Source organism: Barbus barbus, assembly GCF_936440315.1.
Source record: "Barbus barbus genome assembly, chromosome: 7".
NCBI lineage: Eukaryota > Metazoa > Chordata > Actinopteri > Cypriniformes > Cyprinidae > Barbus > Barbus barbus.
The window spans coordinates 36,947,539-36,966,661 of record NC_136735.1 but is presented as its reverse complement, the minus strand read 5'-3'; the positions used below and the strand labels follow the sequence as shown (position 1 = coordinate 36,966,661).

General features: G+C 39.4%; 1 protein-coding gene across 1 annotated transcript; it reads left to right on the top strand.

The window, feature by feature from the left end:
* Positions 1-3,874: 3,874 nt before the first annotated feature.
* LOC306872744 (sodium/potassium-transporting ATPase subunit alpha-1-like) lies at positions 3,875-7,326 on the top strand (the record flags this gene model as incomplete). Its single annotated transcript, XM_079421504.1, has 4 exons — positions 3,875-3,976; positions 4,100-4,213; positions 4,458-4,517; positions 4,869-7,326. 4 exons carry the CDS (start codon positions 3,875-3,877, stop codon positions 5,031-5,033), a joined length of 441 nt encoding a protein of 146 aa, XP_079277630.1. The 3' UTR covers positions 5,034-7,326.
* Positions 7,327-19,123: the final 11,797 nt, after the last annotated feature.

Below are 19,123 nucleotides of genomic sequence, written 5' to 3'. Positions count from 1 at the left end.
TCATGGATCATCTGGTTGTTTTGTCCTTGCTCTGATCTTGTACCTGTCAATCAAATTAGTCATCCAAAATCTGCTTTGACCTCCACACCGGTCACCCTGAACTTTAAGATCGAGCCGGATTAAAACCAAGTTGAGGATGAAAACATTATGATGTAAAATAAATAGCTCATCTTTTAGTTTGTGTGCTGTATCTAGGTGAATAAACAAATTAATAATGTGACATACTTGATATAAATGCCATACATTTGTATGTGGCCTGTATTTATTTTCATTTTGGAAATATTTTCAGATTTAATATTTTTATTAAATTAAAAAAAAATGCTTCAATGCTTTAATATGTACAGGAAGTAGGATGGTGACATCAAATGGTGTTGAACATCATCAGGAACCGTCACAAATTGGATTATAACTCGTCTTTCTCAGAACAAACTCTGGCAGATATTCTGAGAAATGTTTGAGATTTTCAGAGACAAATCAAACAGCTTGTGGATTAAAGATCATACTGGTTTCAGAGCTGTGACCTCTGGTTATTCCATAGCATCTGCAAACATGCAAGACTTATACTTAAAACCTTCTTCTGACGGTCTTATAGTAAACCACATATATTTTTTAAAATATACAAAAATAAATTGCTAATATTCTAAAATAAAATAAAACGTTTTTACAATTAAATTTTGTTGTAGTAAAGAAATATTGTCCTTATTTCATACAAGGTCACAGGAGCTCTTTACCTATGAGATTTCATAACTGTTTTCCAAACAGGTTCTTTTAAGGTTTCATGTTGTCATAACAGCAGTGACAACACCTTTTTATTTTTCAAAATGTTGATCATGTGATTCATACATCCTGCGTTCTTCAAGAAATTTGATTTCATGAGATAATAATAATAAAACGAACACTAGCTTTTCTAATCTTTTGTATTTTATCGATTTGTTTTCTTTTGATTTATTATACAATTAGCAAAAGCAAAAAAGGCCTCTAACACTAACTTGCTCTGTTCTCTTTCTATAAAAAAAGAAAAACCTTGCTATATGTGCACTGCATTAAGCTGAGGCTTGTTATAGCACTTGCATAGCATTGTTGATTTTGATTGCTTCCATTGTTCTCATGTGTAAGTTGCTTTGGATAAAAGCATCTGCTAAATGACTAAATGTAAATGTATATGAGATTTTGAGGGATATTCAGACCTCTTGCTTTATTAAAGTGACAGTGTGTGCAGCTGTCTTCATCAAATGAGTTGTCCACAGACTCGTGATCAGTCCACTACACACGTTCACTAAAAAGCAAGTTTTTGCAGCGATGCATCGGAGAAACTTTTTTCCACAAAGAACCTTTCAGTCAAGTGTTCTTTAAAGAAACTTTTTTCCCCTTTTGTGCATTGAAATGGTTCCGTTATTAATGGAACCATAGATGCAAATAAAGTAGCTATTTAAGCACCAAACTAAAATAAAAACTGAATGCATATGAAAGTTGCATTGAAATAACTTAACAATTACAACGTCAGACCCACTAAGATTGTTTTTGATTGCCTTGCTTTTGAGAAATCATAATGTAATTATTGAAATCTCTTTCAGTATTCCTACTCTGTATTAGCTGTTTGTTCATCATACCATGTGTTTGCTGTTACGTTTTGAGAGGACCTAATGTTTCAGTGGAATTCTGAGTATTGCAAGAGTGTTTGTTCTGTTAAATCACGAAACGCCTATTTCACTGTAATGCTGCCTCTCAGAGTCTGGATTGATTCCTGAAACAGTTTCTTATGCTGCTACTCTAAACCTCTATTCCATGATATGAAGTTAATAAGTGACTTGTATTAGAAACAAAACACAAAATATGGCTGCATTAATGGAGGCCAAGCATAAAAAGCAGAACTCGCTTTAAACTGTGACCCACAGGACTACAGAAGCCGTTTTAGGCAGAGCAGGTCAAAGGTTAAGATTTTTTTTTCTATATTTAAAATGAGACTTTGATGTACAGTGTAAACATAGGCTACTGTAACTTCCAGAACTTGCTGTTCAGTCCAAAAGTATCATTTATTGAGCTGCAAAACCAGCAGAAGTGGATTCCTGCTAAACAGATTAAATAATAAAAACATTTATGATATGCATTGCGCTGTAAAATATATTTTAAAAATTCGACAGCCTTAAACTGACCAAATGTGAAATTTTGTGAATCATTGCTCAAGTGTTTAAATTAAATATTTTTATGCTTTTTTCTTTGGTGGCAGATTTCTGTTACATTATGATACTATTTATTATTTTTTTTAATGAAATATATTATGACTGCATATGAAGATAAAACTATAATTTGTAAGTTGAAAAAAAAACAGTTGAAAAATATCATTTTTTTGGCTGCTCATTATGCCGTTTCAGCCATTTTTGCTCCCACTCGCAAAAAATATATTCTTGTTAAATTTAATTGCATAATTCACCCAAAATAATTCTGGATTAGTAACATAAAACATGGTTCCACCTACACGTCTTAAATCTGTAGGCCTGAGTGTGGACTAAACGTCCGAGGCATTGTGAAGGACATGAGGCCTGAGAGCTCTGTTGACTGATAACAGACAGAAAATGGTTTACAAAACACAGACAAAGTCCATCACAAATTCACAATTTCTAGCACTTGATTCTGCCCACATATAGAATCAATTTGAATCTACAGATTCCTTACAGATGCCAAAAAGCACACTTGACAGTCATGAAATATAAAAGTGGACAACAGTCCTAAAACTGGTGGAGCCTTTTGAAATACCAGCATGAAGTTCTATGCAGGTCCAAGCTGGTTTATGGTGGTTTAGTCCTGGTCTTGCCAGCCATACTGGTGCTGGTAATGCTGGTCACAGAATGTTCTTTCTTGTTCTTTGCTGGTTAACCTGGTTAAGAAAGCACCAGCACACAATGCTGTTCAGCCAGGCTGGTCTGGTTTAAATGGAACATAGAAATCATTCATAAAATAGCCCTAGCTGTGAGTGCTGAATTGATCATCTATAAAACAGACAATTTTATCCTACAGCAAGTGAAACACATATTCAAAGCTTGCTTCAAAGCAGTCATAAAACATTGGACTGATATTTATCAGAGTGGGCTGTTTGTTCAGTTCCAGCTTATGGCTGCTCATTCCACCTCCAAAGGCCCCACAGGCTACAACGAGCACAATTAAAGTTATCATCATTTTATCTTCTTTATTTCTTAGAAACCAAGCTGTGCTTTTTGGTCTGTTTGTTGAACTGCTCCAGCAACTTTCCTGTCCTTCTGTCCAGGCATGAACACGCTGCTTTCAGATTGTTTACTATGAATTAAGTGGACATGTCTAGACTTTTTGCACCAAAGCAATGGAGAGTTCGATTTAAATGTAAAATTTAAAGTGTTAAAAATCTATTTAGCTTCATATATTAATAGATGTAAGTGAATCAATTTCTATTGGCAAGTTAAAAGTTCTATCAATCAACACATCAAAGCTAGTCCTTCTCATTGATGTCACCAAAATGACTTACCTGGATGAAGGTTAAACAAGTGAAAGGTTAAAATATGGATGACAGGTGCTAAACCCCTCCCAGAATTTCTCATATTTCTTCCCCAAAACACAGGTGAGTTGGCAGAATATAAATTGTGTGAACTTGGCTTGGTCACACAGGCACTTGTGTCTCCAGAGAGGCTGACTGGACTTCTGAAATCCACAACACCAGATTTTTGGTTGAAATAAATTGGGAAGATGGGGCTCGGCGTGAGTGGACTATTGTTATCTTGAACATATCCTGTGAAACAACCAGCATATGTTGTGTTTTGGATGCTGGTGAGCTGGTTGGGCCCAAACTGGATGCTTATTTAGTTTAACTAGCAAACCTTCTTTGGTCAACAAGCTTTACCAGACCATGCTGGTTGATCAGCGTCAAAGACTAGCACCAAACCAGCATAAGCCAGTATGGAAACTCATGCTGGTGTATGCTGGTGCTTTCCGTAGCGATTCTGGTCTGGTCTGCTGATGTTCCATTAGTTGTGTAGATTCCATCTTTGGCTCTGTTCCCGTCAGGTAAGGTGTTACTTTTATGTCAAACATATATATATATATATATATATATTGTTTTTATGTTTTATAGACAGGGAATGATGAGTACACTTTGACGGCAACTTCTGAGGATGAAATCAAAAAGTTCAAAAAGGGTAAAAAAAAGAAGAAGGATGTGAACGAACTGAAGAAAGAAGTGGAGCTGGTGAGAAATTCATATATACATTACACATCACATAAACATGTCTGCTAGGGCATGGGGGCTAGACCACCCTAATACTGGTATGATCTGAAACTATAACCATCAAGAAAAGTTCAATACTTTCTCATCTCATAAAACTATACTACTTAATTATTTTCTGCACATATGAATTATTATGCTGTACAAAAATGTACTTTACAGATGTTCTCTGCGGAACTGAGATTCAAGCTTTTTTGCTCTTCTGCAGGATGACCACAAGCTGACACTGGAGGAACTTTCTCGCAAATTTGGCACTGACTTGAACAAGGTGAGCAGAGGTTTAGTGAGAGTTTTTGAAATTTAATATTTTTAGTACATTTTATGTTACACCAAATTGTCTGTATGGAATTATGTGTTTTGCTCCTTTTAAATACGAGACAAAAACTAGTTAATGATCACATTCTTTTAATTTAAAAATGTATATATATATATGATAAAACTGAAATGTTTTATGTTAAGCTTAAGATACCTGTCCTGTTTAAATACAACACTTGAAATTACACAGAAATTTGTGTAGTTGTTTACAAAATTTGTTTTAATTTAATTTCAAGTAGCCTCTAGTTTTAAGATTTTTTTTTCTGCATTCATTTCATTACTCAATGTCAATACCCTATGGCAGGGCTTGTCTTCGTCCCGTGCAAAGGAGATCTTACTCCGTGATGGGCCAAATGCCCTGACCCCACCTCCAACAACTCCAGAATGGGTGAAGTTCTGCAAACCAGAAGAACATGCTGAACATTACTCATTCTATTATAAAACATTATTCCACAAATGTGTGCCATGATGTTATTCTCATCTGTGTTGTACTACTAAACTTTTTAAGGAAGTGAGGCAGACATGAGGGCTGTGAGGCTCTGTTGATTGACAAAAAAGAAAATTGTTCACAAAACAAGCCTAAGGTCCAACAAAAATTAGTGCTTTATAGTGCTTAATTGTTTGCATATATGGTAGTAGTTCATCATTTATTACAATTTAGTCATTCTTAAATTACCTTTGAAATAGACAGCTCTTCAAAACATCAAACAATTCTACTCAAAAAATAAGAGAGCATCTAATTTTCAACTGAGATGTCTTTCATTATAGCAGACCAAATACATAATACTTTTAATTGCAGATAGATATGTGCATATGAATTAACATGGAAAGGATATTTGAATATTAGCGTACAATGTTGAAGAAACTCAACTTTTACAAAAATAAGACATGACGAAGGTTAAATGAATGTTAAAGATGACACCTGCCAAACTCCTCCCAAACTCCTACCTATAAAGTACAGTAGGTGAGTTGGCAGGGTACAGATTTGTGAAACTGGTTTGCACACACATGGATTTGTGTATCCGAGGGTCTGGCAGGAGGCTATGGAGTGGTGTCCTGGAATCCAAAGTACCACAGTTTGAACTGAAATAAGTAACACAGGACTTGATGTAGGCTGTCTTTGTTGGACTGTGTGTTTCTTCAAATGGTTTTCTTCTTTTTTTACCTTCTGATAATGTTTTGTTTGTTGTATAGATTTTTGCCTTTGGCTCTACTTTTTATGGGGTCAGGTAAGGTTGCAGTTGAATGTTTTATACAATGATTTATGCATAGTTTCACTTTTGTCCTTGGGGGTTAAACGGGGAGGAAGGTAGCATATCCATACAATATATGCTTACATAGGAGTCACAGTCATGGGAATTCCTGTATCATGCTCAAATGTTGTTTTGTCTGGGAAAAAAAAAAAAGATTATTCATTTATTCTGAAGTAATTCTCATCAGTTTTCCATCTGCTCTTACTTACCCATATAAGCATTTTAATATACAAATATGAAATGTTTTACATATGAATCTAAACCACAACTGTGAATCCTCACTGTGTGTTGCTCAGACTATCCCGCTGTAATCTTTGTTTCGAACTAACTACTTGTTTAGTGATCTGCTGTATAAAATCAATTTGCAATTGTGCTAAAATTCGAGTAAACAGCACTCTTGGTGTTGCTTATCATATGTTAGAAACCTAAAAATTCAACATTTTGAATTTTGAACAGTATCTTTATTCGTGTTTGTTTCTTTGTGCTGTTGCCATCATTGGTTTAATTTCTCCACGAGAGTCACTCACACACACACTGTCAAGCTGCGTGAGCCTCAACTGGTGTGACCTTGTTACTGTCAATGCATTATCCAATATCATCAGCCTACTTTTCTGGTCGGGCAAGTAAAATTCTCTTTTAAAATTAAGCGTTAATGTTGAGCCCTGTTTATTGCACGTTATAGAAATTAGTTACAGATGATCCTCGAGTCAAAATGTCCAGCTCCTGAGGCCTGGCACATCTGATGAACATGAACAATTTTGAATGTCACATTGTATAATTTTCACTAAATGTAAGGAAAAGGTTAGTTAAAACTTGAATTTTTGAATTAAAGGTCAAAAGGGGCCCAAAAGAAGCTGGTGGAAGAATCATGAACGGTGATGGTGATGATGCTGGAGAAACTGCTGGCAGAGATGCGACCAATCCATGATTAAAAGGGAGATCTGCTGGTTCAGATGCTCCACCGTATCTGGAGTCAGATCACCGGAAGAAAGAGAGAGAAAAAAGATGCTCTTCATAGTTTCATTTTGCACAATTAACAATTGTTATAATTAATGCAACAAAGATAATTCAGCAACATTTATTCAAAACTTCTTTTGAATATTTTTTCTTTCCTTTGATTAACAGGCCAGTGGATGTACCTTGAATAAAACCGGTGTCTGAAGTAGATTCTGTCTGTCCAACAATCCTCCTGTATACTTGAAGTACAGTTGTTTTTATAGCTGTTAAATACGACACAGATAAATTAATATTTTTTACACAAACACACACATGCTTACTTAGCTATCTAATTGGGTTCATCCATAACTGGTTACATACATAACTGAGATGTTTTTAGGTTACCAGTGTTTCAAATATTTGGCCCACAGTCTGCCATTATTAATTTCTTCCATAAGTGTGTCCAATAATATAGTGGTACTGAGAGTATAACATTTCATGTGAGTGTACATTTTTGTAAAGCACTTCATTTTTAGGTAAAAATCTGTTTGCTAATAAAGAAAATATTAATTGTATTTGGCTTAGTTACTGGAATCAAAACAAAACACTAAAATATATTAAAAGTTGAATAAAAAAATAGTAAATTACAAAAATTATAATAATTAAAATAAATACCTGAACAACAGCAACTCAAAAGCACCCATTAACTGGGGGGTACTGTGCCGGCGTGCTGGTATGTGACGTAGAAAGTGAAATGCAATTTCGATTATTGCATTATGAATTTTGAAAATGTAAAATTACAGTTTGAGAAGAAAAAAAAAAATCTACCAATTGCCATCATGTTACTTTAAGAGTTTTGACTTCAATCCTCGTGCTTCTTCCGTTTTCTCACAAAATGTATATTTACTTGCCCATCATCTATCAATAACAATACTGTCAGATAAAGAATACGGTCATATCAAATATTTGTTGTAATTATTATATAATTCAAAAACAACTAAATAACTGTTTTGCATATCACACATTTAGTTTCTGTTTTGTTTTTCCAGTGTTATTTGTAAAATCCTCATTTGCATAATTGGACCCTTTAATCTTGGAGTGAATGAGTTTATTTTTGTAATGCACAGATAAATATATATTTAAGTAAGAGTAAATATCAAGTTTATAGAATTACAGCAGAAAGCTATATGGCCCCTATATGAGCACCACTTTTTCAACTAAAGGTGACCTTAGAAAGGGGATTCCCCAACCACAGCACTAAAGGAGGACTTCTATATATAAAACGCTTATTTTGTTTACTATGTTGAGAGTTGCAACAAATTACAACAAATCGTGTTTGGTCTCGTACTGTATCGCGAATCTTGTCAGTGTGTGCACTTGCTTGGCCATTTTTAGTGATTAATAGGAAAGTGGGTTCAGCTGAATTCTAGCAGTGATTTGTTAGATGGGTATAAAAAAGGTTATTATACCACGGCAGAAGTCGCGGCAGCCCTCGTGTGAAGCCCTCTTTCGTTTCCTGTGTCATGTAAAAATGATTTTCCCAGTAACCTGATATGCAGACATGCAGTCAAATTGTGCAGAAAGGCAAAGGTCTATTTCTGGCTGTGTTTTCATTTATGAAGAAGATGGAGGTTACAGGTGATCTTCTTTAACAATGCGTGTCACAACTGCCTTTAACCAATGTGACCTTGCTAAGATTTCTATCATTTCACGAGTTTGTGTGCCCATATAATCTTAGCATTAGTGGTAAACAGAATTGGCTTGATGTCTGCAATGGAGGGCTCAGAGAGACTATTCTACTCAAGCTCTGATAGCCCCCCTATAGACAGAAAGATAAATAAATATGCATAAAAGGAGGAGATGGGGAGAAGGAGGGATGCTGAAAAAACTAACAACAGAAGTGGTAAGAGGCTGTATTTATACTCGGATATTAATTGGAAGATTAGATGGATGTACTCCTCCCGAAATTATGATAATAACTTCACTTATTCACTCCAAGCATTTAAAAAAGACAAAAATCCTCTTATCTCTCTAAATCTACACCTTCCCAAAACTAACCTTTGCCTGCTTTCTTCACAAAGTGAAAGTTTACATGATGGACAGTTCATATTAGCCAGTCTGAACAAAAAACATGCTTTGACTTATGCTTTGGCTTTTGGTGTCATGCAGTTTAAAAGACAAGAGCAGTTTGTTGGTTCTGCTGGGGTCAAAAGCTGAATAACCAGTTTTAAGAACGAGTGTTTGTCATTTCAAATAAAAGACAAGTGCATTGTTTTGATGGATTGTTCATTAATCTTGAGAGACAACAGACAGTGAGCCTTAACCAATAAGAAAAAAAAATATACTTTAGATTAGATACACATACATAGCAATACACAACTGTAATGGAGAATTGCAGAAGGTAGAATTATTATAGACCTCAGCCAGGTTAGAATTTAACACCTTATTGAATTTAATGTAAATGAAAACGAGGCAGTGGGAATAGCCTTAAAGTCTTTACAATGGCACACACTGTATAAAGGTGACATTTTCACAATTTTAAAAACTGCGTTCTGGAGGTTTTGTCTCCAAAAGGTTTCCATCAGCTGAATAATCAGTGTGTTGTTAAACAACAGCACAATTGAACATACTGTACTTCAGTCCCTCACAGTCCCTTCATCTCTGTCAAAAATTAATATGGTGTTACCCTGAATGTCTACAGCAATGATTTGTCTGTTACCAAAAATAAATAACATATAACATATAAACAACAACATATAAAAAAAAACACACTACCCACTAATTTCTGCCTCGTGTTGTTGCTCTTGTCATTGTTTCTATTGTCCTTTTGTGCTATCATTGATGTGATCTCTGCTCAGGTTGGCGTTTGTATATAGTTAGTAGTATACTGTATGTAGTGTAAATAGTGTTGGTGTTTCTGCAGGGAGTTGGTGCCTTTTCTTTGTGGTTATCTTTTTCTCCTGGGTTTGGTTAATAGGGATGGGAGGTATGACAGTTTCCTTATAATTATTTCAACTTAAGTTGATTTCGGTGTGTGTGGTCAACTTCTAAAGCGGTTTTGCTCCCAAACAATCAAAAACTCTCACTCTTAAAAATAAAGGTGCTTCAAAAGGTTCTTCACAGCGATGCCATAGAAGAACCATTTTGGTTCCAAAAAGAACCATTCAGTCAAAGGTTCGTTAAAGAACGGTCTCTCTCTTGCCTTTTTATAATGCCTTTTTTTGTGAAACAGAAAGGTTCTTCAGATGTTAAAGGTTCTTTATGGAACTATTTAAACAAAAGGGTTCTTCTATGGCATCATGAAACACCTTTATTTTTAAGAGTGTAGAGGGATGATTCACCCAAAAATTAATTTTGTCATTTATTCACCCTCAAGTTGTTACAAATTGATGCTTCCTGTCCCCTCGGCTTTGTGACACTGCTAGAACATTATGTTCGGACGTTTAAGGCGGACATGGACATTTTTACTCTGTTGGATAAGGTAGAAATCGTCCATTTAAATATTTTCATTTTTTTTATAACTATATTCATATATAGTGAAATGTTATACCTCCAACCCTACTTAAAGCCATGAGAAAAGAGTGAAAGAAAATACTCTGGTTGTAATGATAGATGTAGCTCACGGGTGTGAACAGACTTTGTTTTTAGCCTCAACAAAGAGTGTTTTCATTGGAAAGCTAATGCATCTGTTTCTCAAGAAAGTAGTTACATTGCAAATGACAGTGATAACTTATATTTAATAAGAACATGTACTCAATATATAGTTTCAAAATGTTACTGCATCTGGTCATTTTCAGCAATATGATCAATTAAAGGGCATATTGCAGGTTAGAGACTCCAGTGAGTCGATGTATAGAAAAATACTGTAGGAACTAGATTTTCTATAAAATATACTGGAGTTGTTTTTGTGAGAGAATTTTACTTCCGCATCTGAAACGCGCCAAAACCGGAAGTGATGCATCAAAAGGGAGAGCAGTCCATTTAAAACACAGGAAAACAATGGATCGCAATGACAGTTCGGACGCTGAGGAAATGTTAAATGTGTATTTACACTCGTATGACGGACCACAGATAAAATGATGAGCCTGCTATGCAGCCAAGAGAGCAGGACAGGCCAGGATTAGACAGAACAATGGTCAGAGAAGACAAATTGAGTTGAGGTGAGGAGAACAGTGCAGGTGTTTGGTGAGAGCTAACACACGTTAGCTAATGTAATCAGGCATTAGCAATGCTAGTATTGATACTACCAGTAATAGAAACTAATAAGCGTTGATCAGGCGTGTCACACTCGTTAATATCCCACACTAACGTTACGTGATAGTGGTTTCTTATCACCGCAGGAGAGAGAGATAAACATGTTTTTGATTCATAGCTGCTTGTGTGGGAAATGTGAGGAAAGCATAGACCTCTCCAGGCCAGCAGACACATGTTTTAGGGCAGAAATCATTTATTACTCTAAGCTAAATACTTGTATACATGTATAAATACATTGTTAAAGATTTTAATATTAAAACAGTCGGAATAATTTTGATTCTCAATTACAAGTTAACTCTATTTAGGTCATGACTACCTATTAGTAACACTTTTTGATGCCATTGGTATAACACAATCAATAATGACAGCATAGAGACAAGTTGTCCGCTGGGCCTATGGTGCATGTGTTGTGTCAGCCATTAGAAGATAGTTTACAGACGAAGGAGGACTTTATAAAGGTTTTGAATGGCCCCATTTTGTTGACAATCAATAAAAAATAAAATCACAATCAAGCAGATCTGCATTTATGGTTAATTCAGTTCAGTTTTATTTATACAGCACTAAATCATAAATATTATTTCATAGCACTGTTAATACCCAACTCAAAAAAACATTTCAACTGTTAATATATATATATATATATATATATATGTAGATGTACCAAACATATAGTACCAAATGAAATACCATCTGACCCATTTAAAAACATTTAACCATCTTTCAGTCTGGGTATCACACTAATGTGTTGTTAAAGTGTGTTAAATGGTGAAGGCTGTGCTAGAGATACACCAACAGCCTCATCATGTTGATCCTCTGACTGGAGGGATCTGGAGAGAGGAGCAGGTGTAGTGGTGCTTGCTGAAATAAGCTTTTTAAGATGCTTGCCACTCTTTCGGGGGTCTCTGGAGCAGCTATTTCGGCCGTTCCCTGCCGGTGTGCCGTTCCAGGGCGCCGAGCTAGCCGCTCTGATTACACCTCTGATTACCACCTGACTATTTCGCAGCGTGGAAACTACTGCCAAATGTGTCTCAGTGGGTCCTGCGCACTGTAGAGAGAGGCTACAGAATCCAGTTTGGTTCTTTTCCACCTCGATTCAACGGGGTGATTCCCACTCTGGTTTCCCCCGAGCAGGCTCTTGTAATGGAACGAGAAGTAGATACTCTCTTAGGGAAGGAGGCCATGGTGGTTCCTCCTCACAAAAGGGAATCCAGGTTCTACAGCTGGTCCTTCGTAGTTCCAAAGAAGGAATTTGCGTCATTTTAGACTTGCGTCAATTGAACCACTCAGTCAGCAGACTGACATTCAAGATGCTTACTCTCAAACAGGTCGTGTTTCAAATCAGGTCTGAGGACTGGTTTGTCACGATTGATCTAAAAGATGCATACTTCCATGTCTCCATCCTTCCCACTCACATGAGTTCCTGTGATTTGCTTTTGGGGGCAAAGCTTACCAGTATTGGGTAGTTCCCTTTGGCCTAGCACTCTCACCCCGCACTTTTACGAAGTGTGTGGACGCCACGTTAGCTCCGCTGCGGCTACGAGGCATCCGCATACTCAATTACATCGACGATTGGTTGATTCTCGCTCAATCAGAGCGGATGGCGGCTCAACATCGAGATGTTGTTCTTGCTCATATGAAAGTGTTGGGGACGCCACTCTTCTTGTGAACGCCCAGAAGAGTGTGCTTTCTCCATCACAGAGAACCACTTATCTTGGTGTGGCGTGGGATTCGACCACGATGCAGGCACGTATGTCCCCTGCTCGGATCGAGTAGATCCTCACGGAAGTCAGGAGAGTGAAAGAAGGCCAGTCACTCTCTGTTAAGCAGTTTCAGAGACTGCTGGGTCTGATGGCAGCTGCGTCCAACGTGATACCTCTTGGCCTGCTGTACATGAGACCCCTACAGTGGTGGCTCAAGACCAAGGGGTTCTCCCTGAGGGGAAACCCGCTTCGCATGCATCAAATTCTGCACACTGGCAAATTCTCCCATCAGAAACTACAAAATGTAGATGTACATGCCATGTAAATAAGAGATTCCTTCATCATACACGGCAGACAGCATCACTGATATAACTGGAGCTTTTTTTTTTAGAGTGCTTGCACGCGCTAGACTGAAGTCAGTGATAATGTTCTTTGATAATGTAAATGTTCTTTGCCCGTTGTATTTGTTTGTTGTTTGAATATCTGGACATGCAGAGTTATAATTATAAACTTAAAATGTGTTTTTATTAAGCCTGTGATCAGGCTAAATACAAATTACAAGTAAAATACAAATAAACCCCTTAGACCCGGCCCTGGTTGAGCCAATGTTGAGCCTGGTTGTGTTGCAGATGATTGTTCAGACTGTCAGTCCAAATCTGAATTTTGTGCATATCTGATTGGAATCCGATCATATTTAGCATTTGTGAGTTGCAAAAAATCACATGAAATCATTTGACATTTTTTTAAATATGTTTCAAGCTACATACATTACATTCAGTGAGAGTGAGTGAGTGAGTGAGTGAGTGAGTTAGTGAGTGAGTGAGTGAGAGAGAGAGAGAGAGAGTGTGTGTGTGTGAGTGTGTGAGTGAGTGAGTGAGAGAGAGAGAGAGAGAGAGAGAGAGAGTGAGTGTGTGTGAGTGTGTGAGTGAGTGAGTGAGAGAGAGAGAGAGAGAGAGAGAGAGAGAGAGAGTGTGTGAGTGTGTGAGTGAGTGAGTGAGTGAGATAGAGAGAGAGAGAGAGTGAGTGAGTGAGTGAGTGAGTGAGTGAGAGTGAGTGAGTGAGAGAGAGAGAGAGAGAGAGAGAGAGAGAGAGAGAGAGAGTGAGGGAGTGAGGGAGTGGGTAAGTGAGTGAGTGAGTGAGGGAGTGAGGGAGTGGGTGAGTGAGTGAGTGAGTGAGTGAGTGAGGGAGTGAGGGAGTGGGTAAGTGAGTGACGTAAAGAGGCGGTCATTTCAGTTATTCAGATATTATAAAACTGCATTTTGATTTCATTTCAAAATGGCAGAACTGCAGTTCGAGGGGGAAATATCTACCAAACCAACATGTTAATGTCAGAATTTGTCTTCAAAAACTGGCTTCTTCCGTTTTCCATCAAAACATGCGTTTACGAGCATCACTCAAAAAAAATAAGTCTGATAAAGTATACTGCTATATCACATATAATTGATACTTTATGCAAAAAAGCAAAATTTATGTTTTGCATATCACATGTAGTTTCTCTTTTGTTTTTCTGGTGTTAGCCTACTTATAAAATCATCATGACGCTGATCATTTGCATAAAATAAATGATCATAAATAATGTTTTGAAATATTGGAAAAAAATATATATTTGAGCATTTTTATTTGTATTTTTTTTTATATATTTGTAATGAACCAATAAATATATTTTCAGGGTAAATATCAAGTATAGAGAAGTATATACATGTATATTTTCATCAGCAGAAAGCCATAAAGAATAGCAATATGAGCACACCCTTTTCATCTGAAGGTGATTGGAAAGAATGGGGATTTCCCAATAACAGCATGTGGGATGAGCTAGATGTGCCATTTAGCTTATGTGGAAACATTCATTTAAGAAAAGGTGACTGATGCTACACCTTGTTTGATAAACTCGACTTTTGAGTAGAACCTGGTTATGCATTTTGCCTCTGTAATGCTTTTGGCCTTGTACTTGTTTTTCTTTTCTGTTTTGATGTGGGGATTTTCGTTGCTTCCTGAACAAGACTTACCACACAAACTTCTCTTTTTGCTTCTTTAAATAATGGCTCTGGTCTGCTCACAAGTCGTGCATCAGAGCAGAGAAGTACACTATATTTTTGGAGAAGTCTTTTTTTTTTTTTTTTGTGATGTGTAGTAAAGCAGTCATACAGGATGCTGATTCATATCCACCTTAAAAGGATGCAGCAAATGTTTCAAGTTCAAGGTCCTCTCAGCTTAAGTTTCTCTTGATGATTCAGTCGACTAACTCTCTCTTCTTATCAGATGCAGTTAGAAATAACTTTGTAAATAGTAAAACTAAAAAGCTATTTTAGTAATATATTTGAGATGGTATCTCAGATAACCTGCCCCTAAGAAACTGTGATCACTTTACATGTTAGTTTTTTTGCCAGCTTAGGTTGCAGTATGAAACACAACTTTTACTATGTAGTCAACAAATCCTTGAGTAAATAGTTTTACAGCCAACATACAATATTATAAAATATATGTTTTATCTTGCTATCTTGTTTTATTTTTTTTTCTGTTTGGCTAGAATAACTTATATATTCACCTCTCTTTAGTCTTCTAGAAAAATTGAGAGACAAAATTAAAATGTATCTCTATCAATTTAGTCAATAATTTTTGAAAAATACAGTATATATTTAATGACATGCCAGAGATAAGGGAACATTTTATAGAATAAAACTCTGGTTGTGAGGGAACCTGCTTCACCCAGCTGCTGTCAGGCAGTGACTTTGTTTGACATTGCTTCCTGTGGACGACACGTAAGAATGATTTTCCCAGTAACCTGATATGCAGACAGACATCAATTTGTGGAGGAAGGCAAAGGTCTATTTCTGACTAAAGCATCTATGATGAAGCAAAAGTCTGAGGAGCACAAACTGACACTTTGCATAAGAAGCGCATGATGAAGCATTAAAAGATGCTTGAAGGAGGTTAAGGTGATGTTCTTTAACGATGTTTGTTGCCGCAACTGCCTTCAACCAACGTGACCTTGTTAAGATTTCTATCATTTATTTGAAAAAAAGTTTTCTCTCATCTCTCTAAATCTACACCTTCCTAAATCTAACCTTTAAGGTTTAAAAAGCATAGCTTTCCAAACAGTTATATGATGGCTAGGTGGATGGTTGGCCGTATTACAGTGATTATATACGTCAGTCTCAACAAAAAACATGCTTTGACTCATGCTTTGTCTTTTTGGTGTCATGCAGTTTAAAAGGGCTCAAGGGTTGAATAACCAGTTTTAAGAAAGACTATTTGTCGTTCCAAATAAAAGACAAGTGCCTTGTTTTAACAGATGGTTGTTCATCGATCTTGAGAGAAAACAGGCAGTGTGTCTTAACCCATTTAAAAACATAGAACATTTAAAAACATAGAACAACTTAAATTAATTTTTAAAAAGTGTAAAATAATTTATCATATATGGCACAGAAACACTAAGCAAAATGCATCAATTGTGATAGAGATGTTGCTCAATTCAATGAGTATAAGGGAAGGATTGAAAATTACTATACTTTAGTTGGGTTTGAAAACCATAATGAATTATCAATAGACAATCTTTACAATGGCACACACTGTATAAAGGTGCTAAACGTCTCGGTTACGTATGTAACCCCGGTTCCCTGAAGGGAACGAGACGCTGCGTCGAAGCGCTAGGGGAACGCCCACAGCGTGACCGCGCTCTGAATCAGAGTGTAACGTGTCCAATGGAAGGGCGAGACGTCATAGGCGGGTGACGTCACTGACCGGAAAGCATATAAGCACGTGCGGTGGAGCCGGCGTTTGCTTCCAGGAATGAAGCAACCGCCCGCAGGAATACAGGAAGTATGGCTTCGAGACGCAGCGTCTCGTTCCCTTCAGGGAACCGGGGTTACATACGTAACCGAGACGTTCCCTTCCAGGAACTCGAGCTGCGTCGAAGTGCTAGGGGAACGAGATGCCCATGCCTCCAGACTTCCAAAATACCTGCCCTGTGTGTATCACTGGGAGCACAGCGAGGGCGAGAAAGAAGAGCCGGGAGTGGCCGTAAGATCAAGGTGATAGAACCGAACAAAGGTGAGGGGCGTGGACCAACCCGCAGCATTGCAGATATCCTGCATAGAAACCCCTGCCAGAAAGGCCTTGGAGGCCGCCATACTCCTAGTTGAATGGGCCTTAAGCCCCAGAGGCGAAGGGATGCCTGAAGATTCATAGGCCAAGGAAATAGTATCCACAATCCAATCTAAGGGTCTGCCTAGAAGCAGGCCGACCCCGCTTAGGAGGACCGAAGCAAACTAGCAATTGGTCCATCCTTCTCTACAGGGCAGCTCTGTGGACGTATGCGTCCAGTGCTCACACTGGACACACACAGTTATGCTTTCGCTGGTCAGGCTCCCGAAAGGGAGGAGGACTGAGGGCCTGCAGCACGACAGGCCGTGGTATAGAAGAGGGGATCTAGGAAATAACCCGCTCGAGGGTAGAAAAACGCTTTGGCCAGACCAGGGGCAAAGACGAGATAAGAAGGGGCCATGAAGGGCCTACAAATCCCCACTCTCTTAAGAGACCACAGCCAGGTCCCCGTAGGGACACGTCGTACAGGAGGCCTCAGCCTCAGCGCACCGTGGAGGAAACATGTAACCAGGGGGTGTCGACCCACTGTAAGGCCACCGAGAAGGGCATGGTAGGCCGATAAAGCCGCCACGAAACCTTCAGGGTGGAGTGAGTTACCCCTGCGGAGAAACGGGCCTGCAGGACCTGCAGCACTGTACCAAACGGGCAGTTAACTGGGTCAAGGTGGCGGTCTCCGCACCAAGAAGTGAAATATCCAGGAGCTCTGGATTGGAAGATGGTCTCAGCAACCTCGGTTGAGAGACCGGAAGCTATGAGCTGCGCCCCCTCAGAGGCCAGAACTTCCACACATAATGCGCGCGTCGCCTCGGCAACGTGCGCTGCAACAGCGAGCACTCACTCAGAGGGGGAAGAACCGCACACGCGAGCTTCCACGAGCGAGAGCGCTAGATCTGGGGAATGAAGGAGGAGATAGGGCGAACCCGTCTCCAACCTGTTCACCAGATCCCTGTTGCCATCCAGAACTCCTGGGAGCAGAGCGATCGGGGAAAAACCGTACAGACGAAGCCTCGGCCAGGTCTGTACCAATCGTCCAATCCAAAGGAGCTGGAGGAACTAGAGGGGCATAGCGCTGACTCTCGAGTCGCACAGCCAAAAACCCCCATATCTGCTTCACCACCTCGGGGTGAAGCATCCATTCCCCGGGCCTCGGCCCCTGCCTCGACAGGATGTCTGCTCCCACATTGAGATACCCAGGGATATCGATGGCTCTGAGAGAGCGAAGTTTGCCCTGGGACCACACAAGGATCTGGTGCGCCAGCTTGTACAAGGGGCGCGAACGCAGACCTCCCTGGTGGTTGATGTAAGAGACCACCGCTGTGCTGTCGGTGCGCACCAACACATGGTGATCTCTTAGGTCCGGGAGAAAGTGCTTGAGTGCACGAAACACGGCCAACATTTCCAAACAATTGATATGCCACGTTAGATGGCGACCGCTCCACAGACCGCGGGCAGGGTGGCCCCTAGTGACCGCTCCCCAACCGGTGAGGGATGCGTCCGTCGCTAGCATTACGCGGCGACAAGAGGCTCCCAGCACCGGGCCCTGAGACAAGAACCAAGCTTGGCTCCACATGTCTAAGGCACGTAGGCATCGCCGCGTGACCTTGATCATGCGAAGCGGGTTTCCCCTCAGGGAGAACCCCTTGGTCTTGAGCCACCACTGTAGGGGTCTCATGTACAGGAGGCCAAAAGTAATCACGTTGGACGCAGCTGCCATGAGCCCCAGCAGTTTCTGAAACTGCCTGACAGTGAGTGACTGGCCCTCTTTCACTCTCTTGACTGAGGTGAGGATCGACTCGCTCCGAGCAGGAGACATACGTGCCTGCATCGTGGTCGAATCCCACACCACACCTAGATAAGTGGTTCTCTATACTGGAGAAATCACACTTTCTTGGCATTCAGTCTCAACCCCTTCATGTGCGCGAGAACGACATCTCGATGCCGAGTCGCCACCTGCTCTGATCGAGCTAGAATCAACCAATCGTTGATGTAAAATGCAGGGTACAAGTGCAGGGCCAACGGGAAGAACCCGATATCGGTAAGCTTTGCCCCTAAAAGCAAACCTGAGGGACTTCCCGTGAGTGGGAAGGATGGAGACGTGAAATATGCGCCCTTAGATCCATCGTGACAAACCAGTCCTCGGACTTGGTCTGAGACACGACTGATGAGTGTAAGCACCCTGAACTTCAGTCACATGACTGAGCGGTTCAACTGACGCAGATCTACCATCCTTCCTTGGAACAATGAAGTACCGGCTGTAGAACCCGGACTCTCTTCCGTGAGGAGGGACCACCTCGATGGCCTCCTTTCCCAAG